The 25804-nt window shown below is 42.1% G+C and overlaps 2 protein-coding genes across 2 annotated transcripts; both read left to right on the top strand.

Annotated features, from left to right (window-relative positions):
• Window positions 1-3123: 3123 nt before the first annotated feature.
• On the top strand, window positions 3124-4224 carry tpbgl (trophoblast glycoprotein like; the record flags this gene model as incomplete). Its single annotated transcript, XM_084074293.1, has 1 exon — window positions 3124-4224. The coding sequence occupies one exon, from the start codon at window positions 3124-3126 to the stop codon at window positions 4222-4224; it is 1101 nt and encodes a 366-aa protein (XP_083930419.1).
• An 18487-nt stretch (window positions 4225-22711) lies between these two features.
• coa4 (cytochrome c oxidase assembly factor 4 homolog) lies at window positions 22712-25752 on the top strand. The gene is made up of 2 exons (XM_084074595.1): window positions 22712-22804; window positions 25171-25752. The coding sequence occupies exon 2, from the start codon at window positions 25188-25190 to the stop codon at window positions 25431-25433; it is 246 nt and encodes an 81-aa protein (XP_083930721.1). The 5' UTR covers window positions 22712-22804; window positions 25171-25187; the 3' UTR covers window positions 25434-25752.
• Window positions 25753-25804: the final 52 nt, after the last annotated feature.

Raw genomic sequence — 25804 nt, 5'->3', positions numbered from 1 at the left:
GTGAAACTCTGCACGCACACTCCCAGTAAACCAATAAAGAACCTCCACTCCACCCCAACACCCCCTCCACTCCACCCCAAAGTTTTCAAATCGGCCTCATGGTGGCGCAATAACAGTTCACTTCTAACTGTTGAATCGTAGGTTGCTAAATCAAATCTTGGATTTTGGATCAGGATGCAACTCCATAGGCTCAACATTATCTCTGAAGTCCTGTGATCAATATGCATCAGTCAGATTTGTCATATACCATTCCAATTTTCTATAAATGCTTTCCAAAATGTGCAGGCCCTAGGCAACCCGGCCTGGCGGACTTTTCTAGTCATTCATTAATATTGTTATTATTTGCCGAGTATCGAATTACATTAATATCTGAACAAATGACTTCTACATTACACCATTGGTTCTCAAAGTGGGGTCCGGGGACCCCCAGGGGTACTTGAGGGGGTTCCAGGGGGTCCCCAGCTAAATGATGGATAGGAACCAAATGGACCCTTATGGGTCTGTAACTCTGAGAGTGTACAAATGGAACCAAATGGACCTTAACCGCCTAACGGGTCCATTTGGTTCCATTTGTACACTCTCAGAGTTAAATTAACATTGATTTTACATTATAAATTGGGGTCCAAGAGATAGAAATGCCATTAAATGAGGGTCCCTAATGCATGTCAAACTGGGGGTCCTTGAAATTAAACTGGTTGAGAATCACTGCTAGAGCCGTAAAAAATCTTCTCTTATGGGGGTCCCTGGCCTATCTTTTGAAATGGGGGTCCGCGGGCTAATAAGTGTCAATTTGGGGGTCCTTGACATGAAAAAGTTTGAGAACCACTGCATTACACCACTGGAAAGAGTCCCCCTCGGCTGCTGTCTGCGGTGCTGAAATGATGCTGAAATCCTTTCAGCACCAAGGACAGCGACCGGACTATACCTCCCGTTTAAGAGAAAAAAAGAGAACATTCTAAATTCCTTTTATATTCAGTTAAGTCCTGAAAGAGTGAAACAGCCTCAAAGCAAGCGACCAACTGAGGGAAAGCATTGTGAGCTTGTAGATCTGCTTGTAGATTTTCAAAAGATTGTTATATGTTTGAAAACTAGTGAAACGGGACATTCTGCATAGCCTACTTACTTTTGGTACTTTAAGTACATTTTGATGCCAATACTTTTGTACTTTTACTCAAGTTAATTTGTAATTCCGAACTTTTACTTGTAACAGAGTATTTCTACATTGCAGTATTGATACTTTTACTTATCTCTTCCACCACTGGCCAGGTTCATGGTGAAGACGAGGAGATGCATGTCTACTTCTCTCTCAAGGCCCATTACTCCGCTGGCCAATGTAATTACAACCGCTGATTTGCGGTAAGCAAGGACGCCGTAAATCCACGCTGTAAATCGAAACATGCTTTGGAATGGAAATAACGTGGAAATAATGCCTACACGGGCGGTAAATTCTAAGTGAATTTCCTCGCACTGATGAAATGCGCTCTTTTACCGTGAAAATCCTGGGCATTGCTCACGGAGACAGAGGGTCTCGCTTAAATAATCGCATTTCACACATCATTGAACAGTTTTAACTAAGGTATAAGACGGGAGACATTATTTTGGCTTCTTGACAAATTATAGGCTAAATGACAGAACGTGATCAAGGCTGTAATTTTCTGTCAAAATTAACAATATTTTATCCTCAATAAGAAGCTTATGTTCCCCCCAGAAATAGAAGGCTATAGGCATACACACTGAATTAAAGTGATTGAATAACAAAGTCAACTTGGTCCGACGTCATAGGCTACAGTAAAGTAACTAAGTACATGTTCTAATTCTAGCTAATTGTCTGTCAAAATTAACAGTATTTTATCCTCTATAAGGGAAGGGGCTTATGTTCCCCCCAGAAATAGAATGCTATAGGCTATACACACTGAATTGAAGTGATTGAATAACAAAGTCAACTTGGTCCGACGTCATAACAGTGGTGTAAAGTAACTAGCATGTAGGCCTACTCAAGTATACTTAAGTACAATGTTGAGGTATTTTTGCTTTACTGGAGTATTTCCAATTTTCAATACTTTTACTTCTACTCCACTACATCTCAGAAGCAAATATTGTAGGATACTCCACTATAATGATTTGAAAACTTTATTTACTAGTTACTTTGTAGATTTTGATTATTATTACGAAAGACACTAACCACTTCAGCACTATATATACATTTCGGCGATTTGAAAATAGCAGATCTACAAGCTCACAACGCCTCTCGTGACACATTGTGAGCTTGTAGATCGGCTATTTTCTTTAATGCATTTTGAACTTGTGAAATGGGACATTCTGCACAGTGATCACTTTTGCCGTTGGTACTTAAGTATATTTTGATGCCAAATTGCCAATACTTTTGTACTTTTACACAAGTACTTCTACTTGTAACAGAGTATATCTATACACTGCAGTATTGACACTTTTACTTAAGTAAAACATGTGAGTAGGCTACTTCTTCCATCACTGGATATATAGGCTATAAGCGCCCATTTCCTCCGTATCAGGAGTGGAGCAGAGTTCGTGTTACCTTTCCCACATAGTGCGTTTAGATCTGTCCATCAACACTGCTCGGGTCGACTCCCTCTCTCCCCCCGCCTCTCTCTCTCTCTCTCTCTCTCTCTCTCTCTCTCTCTCTCTCTCTCTCTCTCTCTCTCTCTCTCTCTCCCCCCTCCCCTCTCTTCTTGCTCTCTGTCTGTGTCCCTCTCTCTCTCCTCTTCTCTCTCTCTCTGCTGTGACAGACATCAAAATAACGCGTAGGGGAGCGCATGTATTGAATCAGCAGCTGCTGTCCACAGAAGCTCAAACCGCAGCCTCTGCAACTCCAGCCAGCAGCGGCTTTTCTCCTCCACGCACGGACCCCCCATGAGGAAACAATGTGAACATTCATCTTTCACCAGAGAGAGAGAGAGAGAGAGAGAGAGAGAGAGAGAGAGAGAGAGAGAGAGAGAGAGAGAGAGAGAGAGAGAGCATCAGAATGTGGAAAAACTAAACACATGTTATTCTGATGGTCCATCCAACTGATCCACCGATTCGACAGCAGAGGAGAGTGACCGGCCACGTTTGGCACAACAAGACTCGACCCGCTTTGAGAATAACATGGGTGGGAGGCTATGGCTACCTGTACTTGACAGCACCGGCGCTTCCAGGTGCGTTTTCATCATTTGGAACCGGCGGTGTCTCTACTTAGCGACGGCGATCGCGTGCGTGTTGCTCTCTCCCGTCAGACCGGACGACGACGCGGACTGCCCGTCGTCCTGCACCTGTGTCAGAGACTCGGGGACCGTGACCTGCCGCGACGGAGGGGGCGACGACGACGCCGATGTACCGGCCAACATCCCGGAGTGGACCTCCACCTTGATCCTGAGGGGGAACAACATCTCAACTTTACCGCGGGGCGCGTTCTGGTCGAACGGCACGGAGTTGGAGCTGGCGACCCTTTCGCTGTCGCACAACGGGATACGGGTCATCGAGCCGTACGCGTTCCTGGGACTCCCTCGTTTGCACTTGCTGGATTTGAGCCACAATCGACTGGCGTCCGTCTCCGCCAGGGCGTTTCACGGTCTGCACGAGCTGCGCTCCCTGTATCTGAACCACTCTCTGTTGTCTCCGGTGGTCGCGGGGCAACTTTCAAACGCGCTCAGCGCCGAAAGTTTGAGCAACCTTCACAGACTCGACCTGGCGGGGAACGGGCTCGTGTCCATTCCCCTGGCGCGACTCGACGTCTACAACCTGCACACGTTGGTGCTGACAAACAATTCAATAGAAAGCATCGGGCAAGAAAACGTCTCCAGCCTGTATCAACAGAGGCGATTGCGCATCTACCTGTCCTCGAACCCGTTTCGATGCAACTGCGATCTAGAGGCGTTCTACTACTGGCTAAAGAACTCCTCTCAGTGCCCCGATGCGGGGCACCTCCTGTGCGTCGAACCCGAGGCCAGGAGGGGGGTTCCCCTGGAGAAGCTCCGGGGAGAGGACGTGGATTGCATAGCCGAGAACCTGGAGGCTGTCTCGTATGTTTTCCTGGGTTTAGTGCTGGCTCTGATTGGGGTGGTGTCTTTGATGGTGTTGTATCTGAACCGGGAGGGCATGAAACGGTGGGTCTGCAACATCAGAGACGCGTGCCGGGACCAGATGGAGGTTTATCACTACCGCTACGAGCAGGACTCAGATCCAAGACTGGCCAACGTGGCTGTTTAAGTTGCCTGATAAGACACGGTGAAACGGCACCACCAGTGAGCGGACATGAGGAGATCTTTCAAGAGCATGGATGCAAGATGAACAATGATAGGCCTACTGCACGGAAGCAAATGGGTTAGGGAGGGTGGTGTGAGGAGAAGAGCAGTGTGTGTGTGTGAGTGCTGTATGTATGCTTGTATGCGCGCGTGTGGCGGGGGTGGTGTGGGGGTAGTGGTGTTGTCTGTGTGCTTGTGTGTGGGGGGAAGAGGCAGTGGTGGGAAAAGTACTCAAATTCTTATACTCAAATTCTTTTACTTAAGTTAAAGTACCAATACTGCAATATAGAAATACTCTGTTACAAGTGAAAGTCCAGAATTCAAAATTTACTTGAGTAAAAGTACAAAAGTATTGGCATCAAAATGTACTTAAAGTACCAAAAGTACTAAAATGTTTGAAAATAGCAGCTCTACAAACTCACAACATGTCGCATCGCGACGCGTTGTGAGCTTGTAGATCGGCTATTTTCAAATAGTCTATGTAGGGCTAAAGTGGTAAATGTATGTTCTATAACATCATAATTTACATCTGCAAAGTAACTAGTAACTAAAGTTTTCAAATAATTGTAGTGGAGTAAAAGTACAATATTTGCCTCTGAGATGTAGTGGAGTAGAAGTAAAAGTATTGGAAATTGGAAATACTCAAGTAAAGTACAAATACCTCAAAATTGTACTTAAGTAAATGTACTTAGTTACTTTCCACCACTGGGAAGAGGTCACACATGTCAGAGTCCAGAATGTTGTGCCCCATGGGTCCCCACATCAATAGCTGATATGGTTTTAAATCAGTAGGCCTCGCCTGTCATTATCAGCTTGTCAATATGACCACATGACGTTAAGGTGGTAACTCTTGTCAACACTTGTCAGGATGTTGCCTGAAGCCAAGACAATTCAACATGGCAAGATGACTGGTTGTCGATTATCCATCTGCTTGCCTGATAACTATCTAAAAGTATTGTACATATTGTAGATCCACACAAGAGGAATGTTTATTTATATGAATACAATATAGCCCACACATTAGTGTCATATTTCAAGGAGGAAGAAAGAATGAAAATGTCCCATCAAAGTGAATGAGTGAGTGCGTGACTGAGTGAGTGAGTGCGTGCGTGAGTGAGTGAGTGAGTGTGAGTGTGAGTGTGAGTGTGAGTGTGAGTGTGTGTGTGTGTGTGTGTGTGTGTGTGTGTGTGTGTGTGTGTGTGTGTGTGTGTGTGAGTGTGAGTGTGAGTGTGAGTGTGAGTGTGAGAGAGAGAGAGAGAGAGAGAGAGAGAGAGAGAGTGACCGCAGGGCAAACAAGGCAGGCTGGCTGACAAATGAGTGCCATGTTGGTGCAAAACGGTGGTTCTGAATTAAACCGTCATATTTCATTATTGGCCACGATTAAGGGTTATAGGTGAACTATGGACGGTGAAGACTATGGAATCATAAAGTGACTGATTTATTCTGAATCTGTTGGATTTGGCATCAGCCCTGGGGATCAAAATCGTGGCAAAAAGAGAATGGGCCCAGTTTAATCATGCATGTCATTGTTGTAGACATAGAAAATGAAACAAACCCATAATAAAGGTCAAGAGACACACATTATGAGTTAATTGTTCTTTTTGTCATTATCCTTTTCATCACTGTCATATGTGTTGATTTATGGTAGCCTGTGAGCCATTTAATTTTGGAAAAAATGTCCTGCCTTTACTGAAATGCAACCTGAAATTGTAAAGCCTAAAAAAATCTGACCATCTACTTGAGTTGCTTGTGACATTCCGTGAGACAATGTGTTCGTTCAGGTACAAATCATGTTTCTGAATGATATGATTTATATACAGTATCATCACCTTCAGTGGATGCGGCGTCTTCAGAGGTCCAGGCTAAGTCAGAGGATAATAATGGTTCCTTCTTGCAGGTGGCTGCTTGCAGATCGGATCGGATTATAGCAGAATGAAACGCGAGACTAATCTCATCGGCACTATGATTCATAAGCCATGATGACCATCAACCTATAAAACTGGTATCTTTTTTCTGTTAGGAAGGACCCAGTGTGGAAGCCTTTTTAATTAAAGGGTATCCGGAAGAATTCTTATAAGGAGCAGGACGTGCTTGCAGGCATGAATAACCAACCAACACACATTGACACATCCCATACAAGAAAGCCATAGGGCTGCCAAAAAACAGCCACATTCAGCGCCAATGACAGCACCTTGACAGCAAAGGGACGTATAACCGTTGGTAGCAGACAGCCACAATCAGCGCCATGGACAGCACCTCGACAGCAAAGGGAAATAACCGTCGGTAGCAGACAGCCACAATCAGTGCCATGGACAGCACCTAGTCGACACTAAAGGGAAGCACTGTATAATAACTGGGTGGCAAACAGAAATAATCAGTACCATTGACACTGACAGCACCTCGACACTAAAGGGAAGTATAATAACTGGGCGGCAAACGGACATAATCAGTGCCATGGACAGTTCCTGGACAGCAAAGTTAAGGATAATAATTATTAAGGGTGGCAAACAGCCACAATCAGTGTCATGGACAGTTCCTTGACAGCAAAGTTAAGTGTAATAACTACTAGGGGTGGCAAACAGCCATAATCAGTGCCATGGACAGTTCCTTGACAGCAAAGTTAAGTATAATAACTACTAAGGGTGGCAAACAGCAATAATCAGTGCCATGGACAGCATCTTGACAGCAGGCTTAACTCTAATGTAGTTGGAAATTGGGACATAATAAGTAAAAGTCTGCAGCGTTTAACCACTTAACCCCTCTAGTCTTATTGAAACGGACCTGAGTTGCATTGTACTTGGACCGCTTTTTTCTGTCTACACCAACTCTCTCGAGACGCGTTTTTTTGGCAAAATGTTCCCCCTAGAATAGGCATGCTGGGGTTCACGTGGTTAACGATCAACCCCCACACACACACCCCTTCACTTAAACCTACTCAACAAGTCATTCTGGTAATTCTGTCCATTAGGAAACCGAGACGAGACAAGATGACATTCAAGAAGACACACAACCCAATGCCACTAAGTAATAGCCTGCTGGGAAAATTGTGAAGGGTAGTTGCCTAGGCTGTAGGCTATAGGGTCAGCAACAATATAAGAATTGTGGATTTGGAACCATACAGTATATGAGCTGGTGTAGCCGATTAACATGAAATAATTTCTGACAACATAATTGAAGCATTATAATCACAAAATTAGGCTTCAATATATCTGAGAAATGCTACAGCATAATCCATTTGAAACTCTTTTCATAATGTGATGTCAGCACAAGGAAAAACTTACATAACAATGACATGAAAATGGAAGACAATGTCAGTTCTTATGCCGGGTGAAATAAGGCTGTCACATCGTATGTACTGTACGGACTATGTCAATGTTTTTCATCAGTGAGACAGCATTCTTCATGTAGCATAATATGTTCTGATGCTTCATTATGACAACTCTCTCTCTCTCTCTCAAACAAACATACAAGCCATACAACTAAATAATAACAATAATAGATAATAAGCGATATTTGGCAGTCGATAGAGACACAGAACACATGTGAAAGTCCTGTTGACGCAATGAGTTTGCATTGCTTATGCAACAAACACAAGTTTGAAATTACACCTCTGGCACGTGTCAGCACCCCGACCCCCACCCCCAGACTCACTCTGAGCTAACCTAGTACTTTCTTTCCTCTACACAGCAATATCCAGACCAGAGTGCTCATTTAACTCTCAGTGTACTCACAGGTCCATTGTTACATGCTCTGAGGAAGAGTTCACCCATTCAGACCGGGAACACATCTGTGTAACCACCATTATTTTATACTTTGGCTATTCAAAAATAGCAGATATACAAGCTCATAGCGGGACACTTGTAGATCTGCTATTTTAGAAAAATCTTGAACATTTAGTGCAAATCTTTGAATGTATGTATTTCTTTAAAGCGAAACATTTTCTGGGTTTCTGGGTGGTCCCTGGAACAACATATTTTGAGATGGGGGTCCGTGGCCAATACATATCATTTTGGGTGGTTCTTGACATGAAAAAGTTTGAGCACCACTGATATTATAGCAACATTTAAAAGACATTTGTAGAATCCCCAGAAGCAGAAGATTTGAGTTAAAAATGTTTGCTTTAAAAAATATATATATTCAAAGATTTGCACTCATTTTCATGATTTTTCAAAAAATAGCAGATCTACAAGCTCATAGCGCGGCGCTATGCTTGTATATCTGCTATTTTTGAATAGCCAAAGTATAAGATAATGGTTAAAGTGGTTAAAATCTAAAATGACAGATGCTTTCCCGGTCTTAATGGGTTAAGACAGTCAAAACGTCATCCACCTTGATGGTAATTTATTAAACTCATTATGTGAGCATAATCCAGTGTGTAGACTCATTCTTTTGTTTTTTTTACCATTTGGATTTGTGTGCTTTGTTAACTTCTTTGCACCATGTTTACGCTTTCAGTTAAATTAAAACTGAGAGGTCCATACGGATGATTTTTTACTCTTTGAGTTAAATTAACATTAGATGGGGATGTGGTGACTCCTGTGCATGTTTATGTGCTTATTCATAAGGCAGACTAATTGAGCACCATCTCTAAACCTTTGTTCTTTCAAACATACTTATTCTTCTCTGATCAACGTGTCTCTAAGGTGTAAATAACTAGGGGTGATAATAGATCTAATAGAACTTAATTAATAATTTACAAGTTAAACGTTTACTGTATTTATTTTTTACACATATCCATTTTCTTTTCCTTTTCATTTCCAACATACATTGCTTCTGCTTTTTCAACTACATCACTTCTCCATACACATATATACAGTGCACCCTTCTTCCCCTCTCTCTCTCTCTCTCTCTCTCTCTCTCTCTCTCTCTCTCTCTCTCTCTCTCTCTCTCTCTCTCTCTCTCTCTCTCTCTCTCCTCTTCATCCAGGTAAATTACTTTATCCAGTTGAATGACTTTCTATGGGAGCAGTGGCAGGGTTTAAAAAGAATAAGAAAGAAGTAAAGATAAAGGAAAGAGGGCCATGGAAAATATTAATTATGATCCCAAATGTCCCCCTAAACCTCTGAAACCCAGACCTGTGTGAAAATACATGCAGGCCTGACCGTGAGTCATATGTGAGTACGGTATGATGATCAAAATAGTTCAAAAACTCATCAGCAGCAGTAGAAGCGACACAAGCTTTTCTTATTGTAATGCGGATGTGAAAGACAGAAAATTCAGTTAATTTTAGGTCCACTTTTAAACAGCTGTCCTTTGGCTAACAGGAGACTTTCAGCTGAATACAGACTGAGCTCCCATTCCTACCAGCAGTAAAGAGTCTTGTTATAATAATTATCACACCACATTGAAGTACAATTATTTATACTGTTGTACACAACTGTTACATGCATAGGGCTGTCACAATAACACATTTAAGTTGACGTTTAATTGTCAGTCAAATAATTGTGATTAACGATTTAATTGTGTGTTTGGCATTGAACATATGAATACAAATATATATAGCATACATTGCACAGGGCACATATGACAAACAACTTAAACATAAAAATAAATGATTTACACATTTAATACAGGCCTATACATGCATGTCTCAATGCTTGCAACAAAGGACAGAGTCCACACTGGTTCAAAGTAGAAACTTATGTTTATCAAACTAAAGGCAAAGAATTACTGAAAATGTACAAAGGTCAGTGGTGGGAATCAGTGTTGTGCAGTGTATGCATTGTGAAGTGGTGGATGTGAAACCAAAAGCAAAACAAACAAATCAATTGCAGTGGGCCATGCAGCTGGTGGCTGGGGAGAGAGTGAACTCTGCCCAGGGCAGCCTCTTAAATAGAGGAGAAGGCCAGAAAGCCACTCCCTTCTCAGATGGCCACGATTACACTGACATGCCCCAAAATGGACACTGCTGGGAAACAGACAGGCATTAGCAATTAGACAATCACCCAATGAGACATCAATGTGAAGGATAGGAGAGAGAGAGAGAGAGAGAGAGAGAGAGAGAGAGAGAGAGAGAGAGAGAGAGAGAGAGAGCCCGTCACACAACTTGTCTCTGTATCTAATAGCAGAGATGCTCCCGATTATTACTTTACAAATTGGTATACCCAGGCAGGGTGTGAAAATGTGTGGTTGGTGCTGATTATGGGCTGCAAACAGGTTTCTCTCTGCCTCTGTCTCTCAATAAAGAAAGAAAGAAAGAAAGAAAGAACGCATCAATGGGTTTCATAGGATCGTTGACCATTTGAGGACGAGCAAATAGACAAAAACGTTTACTTTACTTTTACATAGTTAATGGTCTACTTTTACCTTTTTTACCTCTGCACTTTCAGTTTTTTGGGAAAAAAGGTAGTCTCCATGGGAGCAAATGAGACTAATTAGCCTCAAGTCTGAACACTAGAAGGTTTGTTCGTTCACAGGCAAGGTCATTAACTGGTGTTCCCTGGTGATGACATCATAAACAGGGCAGTCCTTCATGCTGGGGTCACCATACCAGTTTTAAAGATAATGTATCCTCATGCTTAATCTATACGGCTGTGTCGCTTGCCGAAAAGAGCAGATCTCCCAGCGTTGTGAGCTTGTCAGCTTACAGAACACGGGAGCGGCAGTGGGAGCGGCAGTGGCTCAGAGGTAGAGTGGACGGTGAAGTGGCCGGATGGCAACTGCAAGGTTCCAGTTTGATCCCGGGCTCCCTCAGAGTTAGTGTCGAAGTGTCCTCGAGCAAGACGCTGCCTTGCATGGTTTCCTTCTGTGTGAATGGGTGAATATAATGCACAATCTATGTAAAGCGCTTTGGATAAAAACGCTATATAAATGCACCATTTACAAAATGAAGATTCTGCACCCGACGTTATTTCACAAAATAATATTCTTTGGAGAACGTTTTTTAAACGTTCTGTGGACGTATAATTTTCTTTTTATAATGCATCTACAATTTGGTCAACATCACCTTTAAAGTTTAACCACTTAAAACCCTAAGTACTCCCCGACCTAGGGGAGATAGCCGATCTACAAGTTCACAACGCGTCGCAAAACAACGCGTTGGGAGCTTGTAGATCCCTCGGAATAGGAATGCTAGGGTTCATGTGATTGTTATGTGATGTGATGAACAAGGGCAAACAGTTTAATGTCATGCTGTAAACCTCTGGATGGTCTCAGGGGGTCCTATAGGTCTTGATCTGGGTCATGATCATCTCAGATTCCCATCATGATGTTTATGAGCCTGGACCGGGACTTTGGTTCATCCAAGACTGCATGTGGATGAATGGAGTTGTCTGGTCGATAGGCCTTTGACTCCACCAGCTTTCCAGGGTGACCTATCAGTGAATGAGTGTGTGTGTGTGTGTGTGTGTGTGTGTGTGTGTGTGTGTGTGTGTGTGTGTGTGTGTGTGTGTGTGTGTGTGTGTGTGTGTGTGTGTGTGTGTGTGTGTGTGTGTGCGTGCGTGCGTGCGTGCGCGCGCGCGCGCGCGCCAGACAGACAGACAGACAGACAGACAGACAGACAGACAGACAGACAGACAGACAGACAGACAGACAGACAGACAGACGATAACAAGTGTGAGAGATATACTGTAGAGAGTGCTCTGACCTTCCATTCTCTATGGGGTGAAACATTAATTCTTCTGATTTCATGCCTTAATTCCCATTAAGTTCCCTGTAGAAAGGGTCCAGGTGCTCATTTTGGCTTAGTTAATCTGGAGTCACAAGCATCGCAAATGTCCTTCCAGTCCAATGGTGAAAGGCTAATAGCTATACACACATTTACAGTAGCTACTTATAGCTAAGCTATAGACCAACACTGCCAACTACCTCTTTTCATGGAGATTTTTAACCATGCACTAGATTTATACTCTCTTTTACAAGAAATCCAGGATACAGGCTTGTTGCCTCGACCTTTGCAGTAATGAAGGCCTTTGAGAATGCTATCCATCAGCATTGTATTGTGCCAGTGTATATTTTTAGGTAGTTTCCTTCTCTTTTTTGGGGCTTTAGATACTGTAGGGCCGTAGAGAGACAGGGAAATGAGGGCAGAGAGAGAGAGAGAGAGAGAGAGAGAGAGAGAGAGAGAGAGAGAGAGAGAGAGAGAGAGAGAGAGAGAGAGAGAAGGACACACAGAACAGGTCTCCAGCCAGAATAGAACCGAGGACACCTCGACGCACGGGTTGGGTTGCCTACGGGCAGGTATTTTTGCATTTTGCATCAATGGGTGTCCACTGAGAGGGAGACAGGGTGTGGAGTTCACTTATGGCACTTCACAAGGCTATTATAAACAACTTTGTATGGCTGCCTGGATGTACCAGTGGGGTGATTTGTTGTAGGCCTAATACACATTGACGTACTGTAGGTTGAGCTTTCTGCATCAAAAACAACCTTGTGCCAGACTATAATAATCCAATTTTAGATCTTCATTTAGATACTATTATAGCCAGTGATAAGCGGGGCAAACAGAGGTGGACGAAATCTGTATTACAAATTATTCATAACAAAGTCCTGGGTTAAACAGTGGCAATTGCCACGCCATGACGCCCTCACTAGGCCTGTGATTAATTGTCAAGTTTGTAATTATTCTGTGGTTTTCCAAATGCCTTCAAAATATAGCAAAGAAAAAAGTACAATATCCAAAGAACAAACCTATAGAAAGAAATAGTTTAGTGGAAATGCTGACAGAAACAGCATGAATGTAGGGTAAGCGACACTGTTATAAATTAGGCATAACAGGATTACTAGTGAAAAGAAAACAGCTTAGCGCATAGCATGTAGCTATACTGCTGGAGAAGAGGAACAGCAGCAAGGATGTAATCCGAGTTAAAATAAGCCAAACAAAGATTTCCTGCAAACAAGGATTATTTTACTTATGTTCAAGCACACGCATGTGGTTAGTACATGAAGTACTTCATCAGGTTCATGAAAGCCACACTGGCAGACAGGTGTCTAATTATTAATTTAAATAATGTTTAAATGGGGTGCTAATTTAGTGACGTGATTGGTTGAGAATGAAAGAGTGAAGATGAGGCCGACCAAGTGTGTGAAATGTGTGGGTAATTACCACCAATTTGCTCTGGACAGACAGACAGACAGACAGACAGACAGACAGACAGACAGACAGACAGACAGACAGACAGACAGACAGACAGACCCTGTTATAGTAGAGAATCCCCTCCTGCCCAGTCGTGGGTGGGTGGAGCAGGAGGGGATTTTCTACACATGGGTCTGTGTGTAGAGCCAAATACTCTTAGAGAATTATTCATTCTAATTACAGTGCACTCCAGCATTATCTTGATGTAGCAATCACTCAACCGTCCACTCTATCTCTGATACTTGTAATTAGCTGTCAAATTAGTTCAATCTGGCTGAGCTCTCAAAGTGTGACAGGCAAATTCATACATCTGTTAACCACATGAACCCTAGCGTACCCTATTCTGGGCATGTCATGGTGAACGTTCCGTGAAAATAGCTGATCTACAAGTTCACAACATGTTGCAACGCGACACGTGCCCCCCAGTCAACAAAGTAGCCTACAGAGTTTAAGCAGTTTGAGCTTTTTGAATATTTCATGCTGTCCTTGAGGTATAGGGACCGATCCTCTGACAGGCTGTGACCTCACAGCCATCCCATCTATTATCTGCTTGATTATTCCAAGAGGACCTTCACCAGTGGCGTAAAGTAACTAAGTACATTTACTCAAGTACTGTACTTAAGTACAATTTTGAGGTATTTTTTTTTTTACTTTACTTGAGTATTTCCAATATCCTGTACTTTTACTTCTACTCCACTACATCTCAGAGGCAAATATTGTACTTTTACTCCACTACAATTATTTGAAAACTTTAGTTACTAGCTACTTTGTAGATTTTGATTTATTTTGATTTATTACAAAACATACATTAACCACTTCCCACAGCACTATATACATTTCGGCCATTTGAAAATAGCCGATCTACAAGCTCACAATGCGTGACATTCTGCATAATGAGTACTTTCTACTGTTGGTACTTTAAGTATATTTTCATACCAATACTATTGTACTTTTACTCAAGTAAGTTGAATAACATGACATAACATGAATAACATGAATAACATGGTGCTGTGTTAAGTGGTCAAATGGGTGGGCCGTGAGGAGTATAGTGAGGAAAAAAACGTCTCTGCTTTTTAAAAATACTGTACTGTACAAATGTTTTTTGAAAAGATTCTAGCATTCTGCTCTGAATTTTAGTTTCTCTAATCGTTGAATAATGTTATTTTCCTTTATCTTATCTTTTTCATCTCCTTCTTTCAAAATATTTAAATTCTTCCACATTCATGTATTTCAAACCAACAACAAGGCTGTTTAGTCAAGCATTACACGATTCTTTAGCAGCTCACCGGGTGTACTGCTTTCAAGACAGCACGGCAAATGATTTAATCATCAAACTTATGATTTGCTGATTACCTGCTGTAATGCATTTGAAGTGAACACGTTTGGTTTTTGTAATTTCCTTCATTCAATGTATTACACCACTTATAATACATATCTATTTAAAAAAAAATCTGTTTAACCAGTGCAAACCAGGCTACTCATACAACTAGTAAGAAACTGTTACGTTACCAAACACTGCTCTCAAGTGGGCATTTCACTATAATACAAACTGCACAGGCAGGGAGTCAACAATGGTCTGAACCAGTGTTTGACAATGGCAGTAAAATAATTAATTAAATATGAACAATATGCACAATATTACTCAAGTCATTTTTTCCCTATCTTGCTTATAGCCCTGTCTCTAGACATTTTGTGACCCACTTCTGGGACTTGACCTAGAGGTTGACAGTCACTGGGCTCTTTTACTTCTACTCCACTGGTATCTCAGAGGCAAATATTGTACTTTTACTCCACTACAATTATTTGAAAACTTGACTTACTAGTTACTTTGCAGATATTCATTATTATATTATAAAACATACTTTATCCACTTTATGCCTATTTTATACATAGGCTATTTGAAAATCGCGACACATTGTGAGCTTGTAGATCTGCTATTTTCAAACATTTTTGTATTTTTACTTTTGGTACTTTAAGTATATTTTGATGCCAATACTTTTGTACTTTTACTAAAGTAACATTTTGAACACAGGCCTTTTACTTGTAACAGAGTATTTTCATATTGTGGTATTGCTACTTTTACTTAAGTAAAATATCTGAGTACCTTTTCCACCACTGGTGGCTAGAACACTACATACTACAGTAAAAGTGTCAGTGTTCATTTATCCATTAGTAACTCTGTGTATTGTAACCAAATGACCCCGTAATGATCCATTGGTATGGGTCCATTTAGAGGAACACTGAGGATTGTATTGTCTAACAGATGTCCATGGCATCAGATTAGACCTGACCCACTGTACATTTTCTGAAAAACATAAAATATGTTTTTAAAAAATGCAATACATTTGCAAATTTTTTTGTATTTTTTTTGGAATAAAAATGTGAGGTTTTAGCAACAACTAAAATGACACAGAGGCGTTCCTGGCTTGAAAGGTATACTGTACAACCTACAGTATAGGTGTTCCAGGTCTAAATAGGTTTTAAATGAAGTGGGTTGCTGGAGTGCAACAAAAAGTTCAATAAGTGCATAGTAATGCATAGTGATGTCTGAGGGTGCATCCATCATCAAAAAGGTTATGAGGACCCCAGACAGAAGAATTCCCCTTGGGTGACCAACTCCTGGGAGCTTTCCTAATGAGCCCTGTTTGTAATGTCATCGCCAGAGAATGCTGTTTAATGACTTTACATTTAAACAAACAAACCTTTTGGCGTACAAACTCAAGGCTAATTAGTCCCAATTGCCTCCATTAACCACTTAAACCCTATATAGTTTGTTGACAGTGGTCCCCCAGGGCTCTGTACTATAGGTCCGCTCCTTTTTTCCCTCCACACAAAATATCGTCGCAGAAAATAGCTGATCGGCAAGCTCACAACATTGTGAGCTTGTGGATCTGCTATTTTCACCTTAATGTTCACCCCAGAAAGGGGATGGTAGGGTCCAAGTCCAGACATTTAAACAGACAGGTGGTCTGTCACTCACCAAAAACAGCTGATCTACAAGCTCACAACAACATGTGAGCACGATTGTTTATTTATCTCCAACCCCAACCCCTAAATTCATAATCCTAACCCCAAACTCATTTTTTTCATAACACTGAAACTTTTTTCTTCACACTTCATCCAGTGTTCATCCACAAAAGTAGGGCTACTGGTGTGTTCCAGCATAACTACAGTATACGGTAAATCTCTGATTCTGTACAATCTCACAACAATGCATTTTCCCCAACTGGCCAATACTGACATTGACACTGGCGCTGTGCCAATAACAATAGGTACAGTAGGTGGCCAGTGACTTTGGCCAGTTTCACTTTCAAAACCTTTGCATCATGCATGTCACACAAACAGAATGCAATGTGTTTTGTTGATATAACAAGTCTGTTCATATAGAGTCCTATCCACAAATCCACCATTTGGCTTCCACAATCCACATTATCAAAACCATTGGTGTTGTGTACTGGATTCAAACCAACATCGTCATGGGTCACGCGCTCCATGCAGGAGGTGTGGAAAGAAAATGGCCAAAGTCACTGGCCACCTACTGTACAGTAGCCTACATATGCAGTATACAGGTACAACTCCTGCACTCAAGAGTAAAAGATTCAGGGACAGATATAAACCTCACTACTATTATTTTATTAATGATCTTAGTGATATACATGCAATTATTGTACAGCTAGTTATTAGCTGGTTTTGTCCATTGAGATTTGTTTGTGTGGTACACTACATCGTTAGTGATAGTGATTAATTAGTCCCGTCTGCAAGCCTGGTTTTCCTTACGGAAAAAAAGTTTTGAAATTAGGTTTTAGATTATTACTGTTACACACTGGCACTAGGGTCCCAGATTCTATTGATCACTTTTTGTTTTTCTCTCTAATTACAGTAATAGGCCTCATTATTTCAGAAAGGACCAAGGGGAGATACTATAAGTAGGTAATGTTTATAGTGAGTAAGACAGACTTCTCTCTGCACTGCAGTTTCAGCTACTTTCAGCTGTTTGCTCTGCATTCCAGTAAATGGCAACATTTAAATAGTGTAGTATACCGTATAGTGTAATGATATAGTATATAATAACCTTCATCTTCAGTTTTAATTGAGCGGAACTTGAAAATGAGATTAATTAGCCTGATGTCTGAACACTAAAAGGTTTGTTTACAAGCAGAGTCATTAAGCAGCGGTCCCTAGTGATGACATCATAAAGGGGGCTTATTAGAAAGCGTCCCAGGAGTCAGACGAGCAAAGAGAGTCCTTCATTCTGGGGTCACCGTACCCTTTTTAAAGATAAATGAATCCTGAGGGATGACTACGCATTTTACATGACCTCAGTCTATGTTGTTACAGTAGTTATCAAAAATATTTTGTTTTTTTTCATTTAAAAAAGTGATGAACTAGTCAAAGTTTTTTTTGGGTGTTAGGTCTTATAAGAGAACTCAAGAGTCAAATTCTTTGGTTTAGGTACTTTAAGGCGCGCACGCACACTGACACACACACACACACACACACGCGCACGCACGTGCGCACGCACACACACACACACACACACACACACACACACACACACACACACACACACACACACACACACACACACACACACACACACACACACACACACACACACACACACACACACACACACACACACACACACTAATAATATATCTCCAGCCAATAATATCTTCTCCAGCCAAGGGGTGAGTCCCCTTTAGTGTGTGTGTGTGTGTGTGTGTGTGTGTGTGTGTGTGTGTGTGTGTGTGTGTGTGTGTGTGTGTGTGTGTGTGTGTGTGTGTGTGTGTGTGTGTGTGTGTGTGTGTGTGTGTGTGTGTGTGTGTGTGTGTGTGTGCGTGCGTGCGTGCGTGCGTGCGTGCGTGCGTGCGTGTGTGTGTGTGTGTGTGTGTGTGTGTGTGTGTGGTAGGCAGAAAGGCAATAAGCCTATAGTGTCAATTGTTCATAGTCAGGGGGATTAACGTTTTCAGGGCTTATTGCTTGAGTAGCTATTGCACAGACTACTACTGTATGGTCTTGAGGCTTCAGAACCACTTGCTATGTGCCATCTGAAACAGTCCATGGTGGAGTGGCTAGAATCTGTGATAAGCCTGTGAGCTTTGCTGCACAATATCCCTCATATATAATTTATTATGTCCTGTATGGAGGATATCGAACCTGAGCAAACCTCGATCCGGCTTATCATACTGTATAGGCTAGAAGTTAGATAGTCAAATTCATCATCAGATAGATCTTAGAAGGCCAAAAATAATGTAAGCCCCAAGATTGTCTTCAGAGTCTAGTGGTTCAAATCCACCGCTGTAGTAAATCCTGTTTGACCGAGTGTCTACTCCAGGGGTCTTCAACCTTTTCAGCCCAAGGACGCCCTAGTTGAGAGAGAGATGAAGCAGGGACCCCCTCTATATTGTATAAAATTGTGTTTCAGATTAAACTTTTTTTGTATACTTGGTCTGCTCTTTTTCCCCTCTACACCTATACAGTACCTCTTTGCCAAAAATAGCAGATCTACAAGCTCACAACGCCTCGCGCTGCGAGGCGTTGTGAGCTTGTAGATCTGCTATTTTTGGCTAAAGTTGTCCTCAGAATAGGGATGCTAAGGGTTCAAGTTAAGGAAAAATATATATATATCACATAAAGATTTTGGCGGACCCCCTGTAGTAACTCTGAGGACCCCCTAGGGCCCTGTTGAAGACCCCTGGTCTACTCTATATGAACACAATTGGCCGTGTTCGAGGGAGGGAAGCCGGGTGGTGAGGTTTTGTTGCAGCTCCTACTCCTACAGGCTGGGGTGGCACCTGTCAGCGGGGGGTGTTGAATGAAGGCACTATGGGGTAGTGGAGTACTCCTACTACAAGTGAAGGCTGCTCTGTCAAATTTGTACTTGGGTTAAAGTACTGGAGTACTTGCGTTTATGAATAACACTATTCAAAAGTAGGCTACATACTTATATAAATACTTAAGTATTCAAAAGTAAAAATGACAACGTATATTTCCTTTCTAATATCAATGGATTGGCTTTATTGAAATTCAGACAAAGATCAATAATAGTGAAAATAGCAGATCTTCAAGCTCATGTTGTGAGCTTGTAGATCTGTTATTTTCACTATATTTGATATAGGGCTTAAGTGGTTAATTCATAATGTACCTTTTCCCTTCTTAGAAATGTAGGGGAGTCAAAAGTACAATATTTGTCTTTGAAAAAATAGTGGAGTGAAAGTCAAAAGTATAAAAGAAAATACTAATTCTCAAGTAAAGTACAGATACTCACAAAATGTACTAGTTGATAGAACTATCCTCATCATCACGGAACTGTTATGGCTTGGCAGCATGGTTGGTGGAACTTATTCTAAGGTTGCGCTTTAAGTCCGTTGCTCAATTGTGCCCCCCTGCTCCTTGCATGATTCGTTGTGAAGGAGGCGAAGCTCCGTTCCGTCAGCAGAAATTGGACTTCCGGTTTTCGACCTAGCAGAAATAAGGGTTCCGGTTGCCTTCAAAATAAGATCGTGAATTTTTTATGTTTTTTAAAAGACACAAATCTAATTTAAAAATACATTTATGATGTATGCCTTTTAAATGGCTCATACTAAAACACTTCTAAGTGGCAAGTTTAAAAAAAAAAGACACAATTGTATTTAAAAAATACATTTATGATGTACAGTATGTCTTTTTAAATGGCTTATACTAGATCACTTCTAAGTTGTTCCAGTTTGAAATTGGCTATTGACCCCCATTAAATGTGCACTTAGCACTGTTTTGCACTTTAAATGGATATTGATTTGTGTGTGTTATATATATGTATTGTTTTTGTATTGTTTGTCCATTGTTGTAATAATGCTGACTCTAGGCCAGGTCACTCTTGGAAAATGATGATGATATAATATTGTTTATTGCAGAAGCAAATAAACAATGATAAAAGAGACCACAAAATATGCTACAAATAATAATAGTAGATAGTGCAGGTGAGATTAAAAAAAAAGAAGAATTTGGGGTTTATAAAGTTGATCTCACCTATTTAAAAACTAAAATACAATACAAATACAAATGTAATCAGAAAAAAATCATTAAAAATGTATATTATTTAACAACATATATACAACATGGAAACACAGCATAAAAAAGATAGAGGACAGAAATATTAGTAAATTTGTAGTTTGTGTGTGTGTGTGTGTGTGTGTGTGTGTGTGTGTGTGTGTGTGTGTGTGTGTGTGTGTGTGTGTGTGTGTGTGTGTGTGTGTGTGTGTGTGTGTACTTCTCCATAACTGAGCGCCCATAAACTTGATAGAAAATGGATACAGACCAGTACAGAATGCTGGTGAACATTTGAGAGATAATTTGTAAAAAAAGGAAAGTGGCAGGCCGCCCAGTGCGGCCTGAGGTAAGAAAAGTGCCATTTTCAGACAATACTGGACACTGGACAGGAGACGGCTGTTGGCGCTAGCACTTTTGACATACGCACACGTTCAGGGAGACCCCCTCTACAACGCCACACTCGGCGCTAAGCGGAAGAGGTGTATTTGGAAAAGTGGCGGGCCGTCCAGTGAGGTCAGGGGTCAGAAAAGGTCAATTTTCAGTGCATATAGACTTCACAAATTGGGCGCTGGACACGAGACAGCTATTTGCGGGGGCACGTGTGACATACGCACGCGTTCAGGGAGCCCCCTCTACAACGCCACACTCTCCGCTAAGCGGGAGAGGTGTAAAAAAAAGTGTGGCGGGCCGTCCAGTGCGGTCAGAGGTCAGAAAAGTGCCCTTTTCTGCCATTTTCAGACAATAGTGGACACTGGACCGGAGACGGCTGCCGATGCCAGCACTTGTGACATACACACGCGTTCGGGGAGACCCCCTATACACTGCCACACTCTCCGCTAAGCGGGAGAGGTGTAAAAAAAAGTGTGGCGGGCCGTCCAGTGAGGTCAGAGGTCAGAAAAGTGCCCTTTTCTGACATTTTCAGACAATAGTGGACACTGGACCGGAGACGGCTGCCGATGCCAGCACTTGTGACATACACACGCGTTCGGGGAGACCCCCTCTACACTGCCACACTCTCCGCTAAGCGGGAGAGGAGTAAAAAAAAGTGTGGCGGGCCGTCCAGTGAGGTCAGAGGTCAGAAAAGTGCCCTTTTCTGCCATTTTCAGACAATAGTGGACACTGGACCGGAGACGGCTGCCGATGCCAGTGTCTCCGGTCCAGTGTCCAATTGGTATAGGCTACGCACTGTAAACGGCACTTTTCTGACCTCTGACCTCACTGGACGGTCCGCCACACTTTTTTTTACACCTGTGCCGCTTAGCGGAGAGTGTGGCGTTGTAGAGGGGGTCTCCCCGAACGCGTGAGTATGTCACAAGTGTTGGCACACGTGTCCGTCTCCGGTCCAGTGTCCAATTGGTATAGGCTACGCACTGTAAACGGCACTTTTCTGACCTCTGACCTCACTGGACGGTCCGCCACACTTTTTTTTACACCTGTGCCGCTTAGCGGAGAGTGTGGCGTTGTAGAGGGGGTCTCCCCGAACGCGTGAGTATGTCACAAGTGTTGGCACACGTGTCCGTCTCCGGTCCAGTGTCCAATTGGTATAGGCTACGCACTGTAAACGGCACTTTTCTGACCTCTGACCTCACTGGACGGTCCGCCACACTTTTTTTTACACCTGTGCCGCTTAGCGGAGAGTGTGGCGTTGTAGAGGGGGTCTCCCCGAACGCGTGAGTATGTCACAAGTGTTGGCACACGTGTCCGTCTCCGGTCCAGTGTCCAATTGGTATAGGCTACGCACTGTAAACGGCACTTTTCTGACCTCTGACCTCACTGGACGGTCCGCCACACTTTTTTTTACACCTGTGCCGCTTAGCGGAGAGTGTGGCGTTGTAGAGGGGGTCTCCCCGAACGCGTGAGTATGTCACACGTGTTGGCACACGTGTCCGTCTCTGGTCCAGTGTCCAATTGGTATAGGCTACGCACTGTAAACGGCACTTTTCTGACCTCTGACCTCACTGGACGGTCCGCCACACTTTTTTTTACACCTGTGGCGCTTAGCGGAGAGTGTGGCGTTGTAGAGGGGGTCTCCCCGAACGCGTGAGTATGTCACAAGTGTTGGCACACGTGTCCGTCTCCGGTCCAGTGTCCAATTTCTATAGGCTATGCACTCCATTGAACAACATTTATCCATTTAGATACATTTTTTATCTTTTAAAAAACGTTTTTGTTACACAGAAACATAATGTGTGTTGTATAGCTTCGTTTAAATGCTTAATTTATAGTTTTAATGTGCAAATTAACCGTTTTTCAATGGTTTTCAATGGTTTCTTTTTACTCTAGAGGGTACTCTTATTCTGAAGGGATCGTCAACCGGAAGTCTTATTTCTGCTCCGTTATTTCTGCTCACGGAACACAGCTAGGAGGCGAGTGGTTATGAAAGCAACTCCAATCTAAATGACAACATAAGACAGTTTAACCTCTGCAACGCAGCGCTAAGGTACGTTAAATACGAGCTTATGTAGCCATCTGCTTGTTTTGTTGGCATATATATATAATATCGCCATTTCAGCTCAAGTTAACGGATGCATATTTACTTTATGCAGATCATTTCCAATTAAGTCAGATAATTATGTATCGCTTCCAGTCAGTGAGACAGTGACCCTGTTAAATCACAAATACTAATGCCGGTGAGAACCTTACCACGTTTTCGGAGTGGGCTCAAGGTAGCCTTGGATCAAGACTATCATAGATGTATTTGATCGAGTCTGACTTTTACTTTCGTATCTAGTCTTGGCCTGCACCCCCAGTGCGTCCTGTACTTTCACCAGTAAAGCCCGTACTTCTCCGTACATGTACAATAAATATATATATACGGTGCTTACCCGGTTGCCCCGAATGTTAACCCGCCCTTCGGAGTCTTTGTGCGATGTATTAGTCCGTACTTTTTTCAATAGATATGTGTTTTAAATCGGTGTGTGTTTGATTCTGTTGGGAGTTCCCTGTATAATGGGTGGTAGTGACGGGGCGCATCCGGTGAAAGCCGGAATTACACTCAATGTAAACAGAAAGTAAACAGGGGGGGGGGGTGGCGTTCGGCCACAGAGGGTATTAAAACGCATATCTATTGAAAAATACGGACTAATACATTGCAAAAAGACTCTGAAGCGTGAGTTAACATTTGTGGCAACGTTATATATTTATAAGCACCTATATGTTGTACATCTTAGGATAAATACGGGCTTTACTGGTGAGAGTGCAGGGCGCACTGGGGGGTCCAGGCCAAGACTATCGTAGATGTCAAAATCGATAAAATACATCTATGACAGTCTTGATCCAAGGCTAGGCTCAGGGGAGAACTGGGCAGTTTTACGAAGTGGGCCCTGTGCAAATCTAGGTAGCCTATCTTTGTCTTAAGAAGTAAGTCTAATTATTTTGTCAGGCTAAGCATAATTTCCCCCCAAAATCAATCAATATTAATTTATTCAATCAATCAAAGATGTATTTTGTGCTCATAAATTGTGAAAATATGGTCTGTCTGTTTGTCTATTATGTATTCATGCCACAGCATCTTGTGTTTTAGCAACCATATGGAGGTCAAAATGCATTTTTTTATAGATGTAAATGTTGTCCACTGAATGTTGGCAGTGCACCTCATTGTTCATGAGTGATTAGAAATGGGTTTTACAATATAAAACGAGGAATAATAAGAACTTAGTTGCAAACATGCTGCTCTATTTGAAGAGGTTCAAGAGGATAAACACAGCAGAAAAAGATGGAGAACAGACATACTGGGAGCTGCATCCAATCCTATTTGAAAATAGCCGATATGCAAGCTCTTGTAGAGAGACATATCTTGCCTTCTTTCCATGGATCGACACCTTGCATCTGTCTGGTTGCTCACCAAAACATTGCTCTGAACTCTATTTAACGTCATGGATATAATTTGGATTGTGATATTAAAGAGAAGAGTAATGTTAAATGGAACATAGTCTCTCAAAACAGATTCCGCTAATCTGTCAGCACCACTGCCCTATACAGAGTTCCATGCTGTAACGTAACTCCCTCTGTAAAATACAACAAACGGAGGCTTATTTACTTATAATGGTGTTTTATTAAACTCTCAATAACGGGTCAACTTGTCTCAATCAATGACAATGTCAATCTCTACGCGTCTGCAAGCCACAGGCTCCTAATCTCTCCCACTCCAAACCAAAACACATGCAATGTCTTTCCATTCTGCGGGACAGAACCTGAGGTGTGGGTTGTACGGGTCTATATTGAGAAATGTGACCCAAGATGTCCTGCTGAGTTCCAAATTTAAATGAGGTTGATTATAGTTACTTATAGTTTTTTTGTGTTTTTTTCGTAGTCTGATTATGTGCTTTCGCGTCATTCAGGTTTGTTTACGACAGGTCATCAAGGTTACTTAATATGGTCTGAGTGAGTGCATTTACCATTGTTGACAGTCTGACATTATGGACCATATTTGGCCACTGCTAGCACAGAACTCAATATTTGGGCACGGATAACTTATTGTGACCTCATCATGACGACAGGAGTAAAAGCAGCCGAATGGTATACAAGCTGTGCGTTCTCAGTTAGACTGGGTGATGTTGATTGAAACCACACTCTACATACAGTATAAAGGCGTTGCAGATTCCAGAGCTTCAAGACTGTCAAATAAACAGTGAACTATTTTCAGTACAATTGCTTTAGTCTCTGAAGCCATCTCTTTATCACATGGGAATACAAAGGATCACCAGCTCATATAATCCTCGATATAACACTAGATACCTAAATGAATTCATTGCATTGATTACAGTGTCTTTATTAATCTCTAATAATTGTGTTATTTAATCACAGGCATTGAAACGGGCATCATGGCATCGCCATCACCTCATAATCGCAGCCGGAATGAGGATGAAGAAGATGACCCCGTAGATCGAATGATCTCACGCACTGGCTGCGCTGACTTGCACTACACTGTGCAGGAGTGCATGGCTGAACACCAGGACTGGAGGAAATGCCAGAAGCAGGTCCAGACCTTCAAAGACTGCATGATGGCGTTCCAGAACTCGCGAAAAGAACAGCTGATGAAGAAGCAACAGACCGCCACAGAGTCCTGAACACACAACACAGGGTGGCGGGTTATGAAAATAAATAAGGTGACGTAGCTATCCCTGATGCTATTTGACTTGTATGAATGAATACACTGAAATTCTGGATATTAAACGGGGTGGGTGAGGACACTTGTGTTATTGGGGCCCTCAAGTGGACACTGGACACTTCTTCCTGTCTGACAGGAAGACTCAGACCCACAACACAAGGAGATTGTGCTCTCCTGTTTACTGTACCTGCTTTCACCACCAGTGACTGTGGGTTATATATTTTACACAGTTGTTGGTACAACAACTGTGTAAAATTCCCGTAAGGGCAATAAAGGTTTCATTCATTCATTCAACAACTGCACTTTTGAAATGTCATAGATGTAACCTTG

The sequence above is a fragment of the Gymnoscopelus microlampas genome (assembly GCF_963454915.1).
Source record: "Gymnoscopelus microlampas genome assembly, chromosome: 12".
NCBI classification, from domain to species: domain Eukaryota; kingdom Metazoa; phylum Chordata; class Actinopteri; order Myctophiformes; family Myctophidae; genus Gymnoscopelus; species Gymnoscopelus microlampas.
This window is presented reverse-complemented; position numbering and strand designations above follow the sequence as displayed.

Excerpts from the sequence above, each read along its gene's own strand:
- coa4 (XM_084074595.1), top strand. The coding sequence starts at position 25,188 with ATGGCATCGCCATCACCTCATAATCGCAGCCGGAATGAGGATGAAGAA.